We start from the raw sequence: 12034 nt of genomic DNA, 5'->3' as shown, positions 1-12034 counted from the left end.
GATCAGCCTCTAGGTGGGAATCCTGCTCTTCACTGCACTTAACGCCTCCCTCGAGATCCTCTTTATGCTGGGAGCATCTGACCCATCTTAATTTATGTTTTCTAATCCGTCACAGGAGTACAGGAAATAAGAAGACATGTTTAGTTGTGGTTTTATGTGACCATTTAACCTCTAGTCATTTCAGCTTACACTTTACTGTATGAAAAAAGCTTGCTAGACTTTAGTTGAGATATATTTGGGTTTACTGTACTTGGAATATAACCACAGGGAAACCTCTTTTTTTTTTCTTCAATCTTTGTCTTTCTAGGTAAAGTCACTGTTTTTATGCTCCCCCCCACTTCATTCTCTTCAATTTTAAGTTGATTGAATTTTATCAACACTTATTCATTTATATTACAATAGTTTATTAATGCTGTGTCTATTTTCTGAGTGTTGTTTTAGCAGAATCCCATATAGTTTTATTTTTTTTTAAAACCAAGTAAGATACAAATGATATGAAATTGATAATCTTAGCCACTAATTAAATTATATTTCTATCATGGTAAATATATGCCATAATGCTTGCTAGAATTTTGCACACGCAACTTGAATTTTCCTGTTGCTTGGGAATAAATCAGTTGGGAGTTTAATCAGGTGGAAGGATTTTATATTGTCAATGGTCTATGTGTACATTAGATGTATTTTACTCTGTGTTCTGTTCCCTTTTGAGTATTTTATTTTATTTTCTGATTGACAGCAAGGTTTATAGTTTTGCTCTAGTGACTATAAAACTACCTTTATGACCCTTAGTCATTATTTCTTTACTTTCTCTACTATGAGCAAAAATTACACTTGAATGTCCTTCTCATCAACACAGCAGCACAGATCTATACCCTTCATCCTTGTTTTTGCTTTCGATCTTTTGATACAGTCTCCCTTCATAGCCCAGACTAGTATCTAACTCGAGGTCTTTCGGATTTGCGTCTCCAGAGAGTGCAGTGCTGGGATTATAGGTGTGCAGATATGATGCTGGCTGCGATCTTTAAGAGGAGGTAATTCATACCTACTCTAGCCCCCTCCTCCACTTCAATACCGATCTCCACAGAAGGACCCTTTAAGTAATGCCTACAGTGGTTGTCTCAGCCTCTGTCTTACATTCTCCACACATCTGCCTTCTCATTTCAGCCTTTGCCCCACTTCTCCCCCAGCTTCTTCTTGCCAGCATTCCAGTGACTCCTCTAACCTCCTTTCCTGGACCCCTCAGGAGCATTTGATGTAGGGCACTTACTGATTCACAAACATTTTTCCACTTGTTGATACTGTTCTGTCCTGTCTTTCTTGTCATACAGCTGTCTGGGTGTTCCATGCTCAGTGATGACCCTGCAAACTTGCTGAATTCTGTGATGAATCTGGTTGATCTTGGTATGGATTAGATGCAAGGACAGTCATCAAAGGTGTAATTATCTAAGACATGAATGGGGTTGTCATTACTTAGATGCAACTGGGCAGACTGACAAACCAATGCCTTAAATTTTAGATTATTTTGCATCGTAAGACAGGTAAAAAGACTGGGCTCAGTGGCACAAACCTATAATGCTAGATACTAGAAAGACTGAGGCAGGAGGATTGCAAGTTCAAAGCAACTCTTAACACCTTAGTGTTCAAAGCAACCTATCTCAACAAATAAAAAACACATTGGTGATCTGCCGCTCTGCTCATGGTATTGTACTTGTTTAGCATATGTGAGGCTCAATGCTCAATTTCCATGACTAAAGACAAAAAAATAATTAATAAGATTTAGAAAAATAAAATTCCCAAAGCAAAATTCTGTTTCTAGGGATGATTAAACTCTGCAGGAGGGAGAACTTTACTCTTTAAATTTATTTATCTTTAATAACTCAGTGACCATCATATATAAAATTTTTAGTTTAGCTCTAACATGTATCTCAGACTTAAAATAAATCTGTTTAGGGATGGGAGAAAGGATGACTCAGTGGTTAAGAACACTTTAAGGGCACTTGCTGTTTTTGCTGAGGACCAAGGTTCTGTTCTTAACACCCACATGGTGGCTCACAATCATCTGTAACTTCAGATCAGGGGATCTGGTGCTTTTTTTTCTGGCCTCTTTCAGTACCAGGTATACATGTGGTACACGTATATACATACTGACACTCATCCATACACATAAAAATAAATCTCAAAATGTTTAAAGTATGGTTCTATTCTCCCAACATTGCATTTGTTTTACTTTCACAAACACATCATCTAAAGTGATTTCCTGTCTTGATGATGTGAATGCCTGAGAGTTACTTCAGAGACTAACAAATGGGTTTTTTTTTAGATTTTTTATTAGATATTTTATTTATTTACAGTACAGACATCATCCCCTTTCTGCATTTCCCCTCCCCAGAATCCCCTATCCTATACCCCCTCCTCCTTTTTGCTTTTATACCATTTTGATTACATGCATGTAATAAGGTCAGTTCTAGGTTGAGGATCTAGCAATACAATAGATGCAAATAGTCGAGGAACAAGCAATACAATAAAGAAAAATAGTCACAGAAAAAGCAAGGCATTAAACCCAGTTATGTAAACAATCTCGTGATCACTGTTTCTAAAGGTTTACCAGGATGACCAAAGTATCTGAGCCTACTTCCTTATCCTAGCCCAAGGTCATTTTCATGTCTGAAGCCTACTTCCTTGTTCTAGCCTAAAATTTAGAATCCTGTCTGAAATTACTTCTTTGTTCTGGCCTAATATTTAGATTTCTGCCTGAGATTACTTCTTTGTTGAAGCCTTTGATTTAGACTCCTACCTGAAATTACTTCTTTGTTCTAGTCTAATATCAGATTCCTGCTTGAAGCTTACTTCCTTGTCCTTGGCCTATGTCATATTCCTGCCAAGCAGCCTCTTTTCTTGTCCTTGGCCCATGTCAGCTTCTTGCCAAGCAGCCCCAAAGGCTGTCCACCTTTCCTCCTTTTTAATTTTGTTAACAAGACTGAACCTGTCTTAGGTCATTCTGACAAGAATGCCTTCCTTACCCATCATGGAATATGCATTATCAAAGGCAATGCATTTCTGTCTTAGGTTGGTAAGGCTCTGTGCATAATCTTACCAGTCCTTGGCTTGCCAGCCTGTTAATTTAATAACTTTGTCTGGGAGTCCATTTTCAGGTTTAAGCCTTGTACTTTGGCTGCCAACATGTTAATGTTGTTAAAGGTAAGCTTTAACAAGATGGGCAGGAATAAAAGTATTCCCAGGATAAAAAGGACTAGCCTGAGCAAGCTATATATGCCATTCCTGAGTTTCTCCAAAATAGAAATACTGAGCTCAGGCCATGGATAATTTTATTGGGATTATATATAGCATCAAAGGTCAACAAAGCAGCATTCTTTAAATTCATAATCTCATTATGCAAAGTTAACACACCCAGAGAGGTGTTAGGATTATGCCAAATATCCTACAGGTGTCTTTAAACTTTTTTCTAATTATGACAATCATTGTGAATTTCAAAAGTAACACTACTCCAATAATATTTGTCATGACACTTGGGATGGCTCCTAACTCTTGAACCCTGAACCTCCTTCAGATAATTTGAATGGGTTATAGAGCATCTTTCGTTGTTCCAGATACCTATATAAATCCTTTTGTATACTCAATACATTAGTAACATTGTTTGCTAGATGGTTAACAAAAGTAGTTGTCTTAACTCCTTGTGTCAGTGCTATTGCAGAAGCAGTGGTACTAGCAATTAATGGATTTAAAGCTGTTATACCAGCAATAATTAGGCCTGCTACCCGCTTGCTTCTGCTTAAAGCCTAACTCACTTCTTCCAGCACTTTCAAGCTTTTTTCAGAGAATCAAGGTCTTCCAATACTCAGGGCAGTGAGACAAAAGCTGGTTGATAGACCCCCGTAACAGACATGCCAGGTTTCAACACACTAACATAATTGGAAATTATACAGTCAATACGACTTTCAATAAATACTGCAGAAGAGACAAAACCAGTTTTAGATTGACAATTAAAAGAGCCTTAAAACATGCACTAACCCTTGTTTGAAATACAGAGCCTGTCCCAACATTATCTCTTGCTATTCTAATATCATAGCAAGCTACAGATAGCTTCCAAATATGTTCCAGACAGAGTCCAAATACAGTCTTCTGAAAGTAGACTGTTATTTTCCATATAATTGATTGATTTCCATATAAAGGATTGATTTCCAGACCAGCACATGATTGAGTCCTAATAGTGAAGCACCTTTAAGAAGAATACAAGAGACATAGTTTCTCTTTTCAATTCTCTATCCCACAGGGTCTAAAAACTTGAGGCAAGGCAGCTTGTCCCATCTGGAATATAGTCAAGCAAAGGTGGGTCAGAAACATATGTCCAATGCAGCTCTCCAGTCACCCTTATCAGGGCACTCAGCAAGCTCACAGGTCGGCATCATTCTTTGTCTCAGCAACAGTGTGTCTCACCAATCTTTTTAAAGTTCTATGGGCCTCTTCCACAATACCTTATTCTTGAGGATTATACAAAATCCCAATAATAAATTGTTGACAAAAAGTCTCAACTGCTCAACTATAATTGCCAGACCCTTTATCTTTATTTTTTTTAATTGGATATTTTATTTATTTACCCTTCAATGTTATCTCCTCCCCCCACCAAAAAAAACCTTACCCCATCCCCCCTTCTCCTATTACTATGAGGGTGTACTCCCACCATCCTCCCATTCTTACCTCCCTGTTCTCGAATTCCCCAACATTAGGGAATCCTAACTTTCAGGCACCAAGGCCGTCCACTTCCACTGATGCCTGGCAAGTCTACCCTCAACTACTTATACAGGTGGAGCCATGAGTCCCTCCCTTTGTGTTCTTGGGCTGGAGATTTTAGAGTGGCTACTCCAGCTTGTTTCTTAGGACCATTTGCTTGAAAAATTGTTTTCCAGCCTTTTACTCTAAAGTAGAGTCTGTCTTTGTCACTGAGGTGGGTTTCCTGTATGCAGCAAAATGCTGGGTCCTGTTTGCGTATCCAGTCTGTTAGCCTATAACTTTTAATTGGGAAATTGAGTCCATTGATGTTAAGAGATATTAAGGAGAAGTGATTGTTGTTTCCTGTTATTTTTGTTATTAGAGATGGAATTATCTTTGTGTGGCTATCTTCTTTTGGATTTGTTGGAAGACAAATCCAAAGATTTGTTTCTTGCTCTTTCTAGGGTATAATCGCCCTCCTTGTATTGGAGCTTTCCCACTATTATCCTTTGTAATGCTGAGTTTGTGGAAAGATACTGTGTAAATTTGGTTTTGCCGTCTGTGATAATTGAGAGTTTTTCTGGGTATAGTAGCCTGGGCTGGCATTTGTGTTCTCTTAGGGTCTATATGACATCTGTTCATCATCTTCTAGCTTTTATAGTATCTGGTGAGAAGTCTGGTGTAATTCTGATAGGTCTGCCTTTGTATGTTACTTGGCCTTTGTTCCTTACTGCATTTAATATTCTTTCTTTGTTTTGTGCATTTGATGTTTTGATTGTTATGTGAAGGGAGGTATTTCTTTTCTGGTCTAGTATATTTGGCGTTCTATAGGCTTCTTGTATGTTTATGGGCATCTCGTTCTTTAGGTTAGGGAAGTTTGCTTCTACAACTTTGTTGAAGGTATTTATTGGCCCTTTAAGTTGGGAATCTTCACTCTCATCTGTACCTATTATCCTTAAGGTTTGGTCTTCTCATTGTGTCCTGGATTCCCTGGATGGTTTTTGCTAAGAACTTTTTGCATTTTGCATTTTCTTTGACAGTTGTGTCAATGTTTTCTATGGTATCTTCTGCACCTGAGATTCTCTCTTCTATCTCTTATATTCTGTTGGTGATGTTTGTGTTTATGACTCCTGATTTCTTTCCTAGGTTTTCTATCTCCATCGTAGTCTCCCTTTGTGATTTCTTGATTGTTTCTACTTCCATTTTTATGTCCTGGATGGGTTTGTTCAATTCCTTCACCTGTTTGGTTGTGTTCTCTTGTAATTCTTTAAGGGATTTTTGTGTTTCCTCTTTAAAGGCTTCTACCTGTTTACCTGTGTTCTCCTCAAATTCTTTGAGAGTGTTATTTATGTCCTTAAAGTCCTGTAACATCATCATTAGAAGTGATTTTAATTCTGAATCTTGCTTTCCTAGTGACATGGGGAATTCAGGACTTTCTAGTGTGGGAGAACTGGGTTCTAATGATGCCAAGTACCCTATGTTGCTGATACTTATGTTCTTGAGCTTGCCTTTATCATCTGGATCTTCTTAGTGCTATTTGCCCTGTCTCTGACTGGAGCCTGTCCTTCCTATTATCTGGGTTGTATCAGAACTGTGTGGGGTAGGTGTTACTACTGGGGTTAGAGCTGAGGCCCAGGATCTGCTCAGTGCTCAAGATCAGACAGGAAGAAACCAGTGCTCCAGGCCAGGATGACTTCATGGGTCTTAGTGGATCCCAGTTACTCCCTGTTTGGGGCGGGTGTTGCTGTCTCCTTACCTAAGATACTGCCTGGGTTAGAGCTCCTGGGAGCCCTGTTTCCTCTGGGTTTTGTGAGCTTGGGGGTAGAGCTGCCACCTGGGATCTGTTCAGTGCCTTGGCCCAGACCAGAAGCAACAAATGTTAAATATAACTTCTCAGCTGTGCTGCAATGTCTGGGTCCTTCTGTGAGGAAAATGGCTTCCTTGTCCTCTCCCCTTTCCCTTACAGTTGTTTCTGAAAGAAGATATTGGAACTGGAGAAAAAGTTCACGAAGGATTATTTGAAATTCTTCTTTTATGGAAATTTCATTTCATTTCATTGAAAGAAAAATTTACCTATAGTAATTGACTGAACACTACTACAGTTTGCACACTTCTCTCAGTACTTTACATATACGCTCTTTTCGTCTCTACGTCAACAATGGAAGTAAGAGTGAGCCACTTTCTTTGGAAGATTAAGAAACTAATACAAATAGAGCTTTATGACTCAGCCAATATAGAGGCAGGATCTGAACCCATCATTCTGGTTTTGTGGTCTTAGCTGAAGCCATCATGCCATTAATATTTATACTAGCCCAGAGAGAAGATGATCTTGAGGAAAGATCCCTGGGAAAACTGGAGGGAAATGGTTTTAATGATGGAAGAAAATGGTCTAAGAGGGAGAGTCACAATGGAGGATAAAAAGTCCAAGCCCAATTTGGAATTTGTAAACTCATCAAAACCCACCAATCCCTGAGCCTGAAATCCCACCAATCCATGATCTTACAATCCCACCAATCTCTGGGATTGATTTGAAATTCTATCAATCCCCACCCTGGAAATCTCCACCCTGGAAAACTTGTCCCCCACGAAACCCTATAAAAGCCTGTTTCCTGCTCAGTTTCTTCCTGCTTCTCACTGAGCAGAGGCAGCTACCCTCTTGTGTCTCTCCCAATAAATCTCTTGGGTGAGGTTTCTTGTGCCATGTGAATTTTTTTTTATCTACCACAAAGTCCTGGCTGCTGGCTAACAAGACACCTTTTCCTTCCAGAGATCCCCAGGGTCTAAACCATCAGCCTGGGAGCACATAGGAGGGGACCCATGACTCCATCTGTATATGTAGGGGAGGATGGCCTTGTCAGGCATAAGTGGGAGAGGAGATCCTTGGTCCCATGAAGGCTGAACACCGAGTGAAGGGGGAATTCGAGGGTAGGGAGGTTGGATTGGGGAGGGTAGGTAGGGGCACATCCTCATAGAAGCAGGAGGAGGAGGATGGGATAGGAGGTTCCTGGGTGGTGGGTGGAATGGGGTAAGGGGATAAAATCTGAAATGTAAATATAATATCCAATAAAAAAGATACCTTTTCCTTTAGAGATGCCACATTTCCATTGGTGAAACCTTCCCCCTCAGAGCTGTAGCACCACTGTTGGGGAAGCCTTCCCCTCAGAGCTGTAACACATACAGAGAGAGAAATTTAAGGACAGAAAAATGAAGAGTGTCTATGCCACAGAAATGCTTTGGAGAAAACAACTGAAAAATGTCCACAAGACTTGAGGACATTCACAGCCCTATCCAGAATAGAACTCGTAGAAAGGATGGAGTCCAGGTTGCAAAGAGACTGAGAGGCACACTGCCTGAGAGGCCAAGCTGGGTTTGATACTCATTTTCCTTTATAGGCAAACTTTAAATTAGGAGTCAGATGTTCATCCCTCACTGAGTTAGAAGTGAATTTCTTAACAGGAATAGAATGGTGTCAGATCAGCATCTTGTCTCTGTGTGATAGGAAGTTTTCGTTGTTGTTTTTAAAATTCTGCCTAATGTACATCAGTATTCTTAAAACAGAATCTAATGAATTAACTAAAACAGGATCATGTGATGAGATGCCACAGTTGTGTCCAGGGATGATAGAAGTTACTGGTTTATTCTAAATGTTGATACTTTCCTCTCTGCAGGCTTGTAACAGTTTATTCTTGGGCCAGGATTGGAGACCTCATTTTGAAAATCCCTTTGAAAACCAAATCACAAATGAAGTTTAAAATAAAAGCATTGGCAGATTTTATTGAGAAACAGAATAGATTTGTAAGTGGATGACTCCAGTTCAGTTTAAACTAAGAAAGTTTCACCAAAGAGAAGGAGAAAACTGAAGTTTTTTTAAGGTTGAGAAATCCACATATAATCTGAGGCTTACAGAGCAGTTCTCTTTTAACCAAACTGTAGCCATCTTCACCTTCATGTCCACATCTTCCAAGTCCATGTCAACTCTGAATACTTTAATCTTCACTTATATTAACAACTTTGTTTACTTCCTCTTCTTATAATTTTCATAGTACAATCAATTTTATGTTGCTTTTGGTGTGGTTTATACTCTTCTTCTGAAAACTCATCAATCTCTTCACTTCATCTCTTTATCTGTTATTACCCAAATTTCATTTTTTTCCCATCTGGTCTCTAATTTACCTGTTGTTTTTGTTGTTGTTGTTGTTGTTCTGTTCAGGCATATGAGATTTGGGCTTGTGGGAAGTGGGAACATTTCATTTTATCAAGTAAGTATTTTACCATTAGCATTGTCTGGAATGCTGGCACATGGTAATATGTCTTAGATCCTAAGTTTCTCCTTGCCATAAGCTGATGTCATAGTCTCCAGCTGAGGTTGGAGCCAGGGCTGGCATGGCCCCGAAGGAGGTACCAATCCCTGAAGCCCCCTTTCTTTTTTTCCCCAGGCTTCCATAAGGTAAGCAGACTCTTGCCTCATGCTCCCACCAGGATATATTTACTGTGTGGACACAAACCAAGGCGACAGGCCAGGGGCCAGGGTTTGGAACCTCACAGCCAGTCCTAAACAGACAGTTTACCCATGTTTATCTCCCTTAAATGTTTCATCACATTTACAGAAAATTAACTAGAAACCAAACAACAGAGGACAGCTTTTAGTTCTTGTTTTTCTTTTAGAAAATACATTTCTGTATTTGGGATGAAATGCCATCATTGCCTGCTTAGAAATCTGTTGGCCTCAGCTCTAAATGAAAAGAAAAGTACTCCAAATTTCTTGAAATCTGCTAATGAAAGCCCATTAAATTATCATTATTCTTACATTTTATAGGCCAGCGACTACTTCTCAACAGCCTTGAAGATTAATCCAGAAAATGATTATGCTCTCATGAATCGAGCTGTTACAAACTCAGTATTAAAGAAATATGAAGAAGCAGAAAGAGATTTTTCACACGCCATGGAACGCTGTCCCCACTGGGCTGCACTGTACTTTAATAGAGCGAGTTTCCATTTCTACTTAAAGAAATATGAGCTTGCAGAAAAGGACCTTGGCATAGGTAGGTGTATTTCTTAATCCTGTCAAGAAGATTGCAGTGATTATTGTACCTTCTTTTCAGGCTCCCCCCAAAAAAGAATTTCATCAAGTCATTTGTTTATATAGAACCAATGGATGTAGTCCTGTGTCCTTAATGTGACCAATACAGAGTGCTTTGCACAATGTCTCATCATAAAGCATTTGTAAAATGAGTTCGAATTATTAGGAAACAACATACAAACAATGCTAGTCCAAGGACTGTACCATGGTCCCATAATTAAAAACATCTGATATTTCTAATTGAATTGCATTGTTACAATTGAATAGAAACATTTAAAATGAGAACGATGGGGGAGTTTACATCAATGTATCTCGATTTTGTTTTCTCTTGCAGCCCTGTCTTTGAAGCCCGATGAAGCTATAATGTACAATCTCAGAGCACAAGTTCGTGGCAAAATAGGACTGATAGCGGAAGCTATGAGTGACTATAACCAAGCCCTTGATCTTGAAGAGTGCTCCACAGCAGTGTGAATACAGACCCTTGTGGTTTCTGTAGTAGGTTAAGTATGTTTTCTTCCTGAAGCTGAAATATATTTGTTGTTTAGAAACGCCACCATTGTTGTTGTATTTATCACACTTATCAAGTGGTTATTCTTTAAAACCACTTAACATTTCTTAATACATTAAGTATTAAATAAAGTTTGTTAAATAAACCTTAGAAAAATATTTATGTTATACATTAACTACAAAACCTTTACATGAGTTCAGGTATGAGTTGGTTGTCCAATACTCTCCTTGTTTATCAATAGTGAAGTAAAAAGAAAAGATTCCCTAATCCATTTAGTACCTGGATAGATGAATATCTTCTTGGGATAGAAGGTCTTAAAAAGGAATATTAATGCCTACATTATTTTCTGACATAGTAGAATGATAGAGAAAGTATCACCAAATGTTTCTTCAGTGCCTATTTAAACATATTCAACAATATCCAGCTTGAAAAGAATAAATGTTAGCCGATGGATAATATACCCCCTCTCTCCCTTGAAATGCTGTAATACCAGCCTGGCTTCTTCTTGGTACTGGAGTTCTTCCAATACAAAACACACTTCTTTCTTATGTGCTGCTTGACTTCCAGAATAACATTCACAACGATTTTGAGCATCCCGTTTCCTTGACACAATCCATTCTTTCTCTCGTTCAGATTTCACAAACATACAAATAAATATTTATAAAAATCTGTGTACACTTATCACTAATGCTTCATAATGAATGTGAACAAAACCGAAACAGTTGATTTTTTTTTTCCAAAAAAAGTCTCACCAGGTGCTTAGTCTAAGTCAGCTTTGAACTCATGATCATCCTGCTCCAATCTCCCAAGTGTAAGATTTCAGTTATCTGAAAATAACACAATGCCAGCTTTAAAAGTATTTTTTGTCATATAATTTCATTTTTTGTGTATTCATTTTACATCCTGCTTACTGCCCCACTCCTGGTCACCCCCTTTAACAATTCTTCTCCTCTATCCCCTCCCCTTCTCCTATGAGGTGCTGGGGGCCCCCTGAATATCTCCTGACCCTGGCACTTCATGTCTCCGTGAGGGTAGGTATTTCCTCTCCCACTGAAGCCAGACAAGACAGCCCAGATAGAAGAACATATTTCACATGCAGGCAATAGCTTTTGGGATAGCCCCTGCTCCAGTTGTTTGAGACCCTCATGAAGACTAAGCTGCACATCTGCTACATATGTGTAGGGAGGCCTACGTTCAGCCTGTTTATGTTCTTTGGTTGGTGGTTTGGACTCTGAGAGCCCCCAAGGGTCTTGGTTAGTTGACTCTGTTGGTCATCCTGTGAAGTTATTATTCCCTTCAGGACTGCAATTCTTCTTCTTCTTATTCATCTACAAAAGTCCCCAAGCTCCATCCACTGTTTGGCTGTAGGTATCTGTATCTGTCTGAATCAGTTGCTGGGTGATGCCTCTAAGAAGACAACATGCTCCTGTCTACCAGCATAATAGAGCATCATTAATTGTGTTAGGGATTTGTTAGGAGCCGCGTGAGGGTGATAGCATTCGCCATTACAAGATGGCGCGGGCATCCTGTCCTCCCACTAGTAAACAACTAACTATGCAGGTGCAAAAGGCAAAAAGCGCGCCAAAGTCACTGCCCATCCCGGGGCGTATTATGGGTAATGAGTGAACAGCCAATCAGAAGTGAACACGCCACTCTAGGGTACATATAGCAGTGCCTTTTCTGGGCTTGGGGTCTTTCCGCTTCTGCTGATACAAGAA

General features: G+C 39.3%; 1 protein-coding gene across 2 annotated transcripts in view; it reads left to right on the top strand.

Moving 5' to 3' along the window:
* Ttc6 (tetratricopeptide repeat domain 6) overlaps positions 1-10361 on the top strand; it is a 204124-nt gene extending 193763 nt beyond the window's left edge. For both annotated transcript variants that reach the window (XM_076941850.1, XM_034514438.2), the window contains exons 31-32: positions 9545-9770; positions 10143-10361. In XM_076941850.1, coding sequence (XP_076797965.1) covers positions 9545-9770; positions 10143-10279 — 363 coding nt within the window. In that variant the 3' untranslated portion in view covers positions 10280-10361. The remainder of the gene's footprint in view (positions 1-9544; positions 9771-10142) is intronic.
* Positions 10362-12034: the final 1673 nt, after the last annotated feature.

This window comes from Arvicanthis niloticus, chromosome 11 (assembly GCF_011762505.2).
Source record: "Arvicanthis niloticus isolate mArvNil1 chromosome 11, mArvNil1.pat.X, whole genome shotgun sequence".
NCBI lineage: Eukaryota > Metazoa > Chordata > Mammalia > Rodentia > Muridae > Arvicanthis > Arvicanthis niloticus.
The sequence above is the reverse complement of the archived record's forward strand: the minus strand, read 5'-3'. Positions and strand labels throughout refer to the sequence as shown.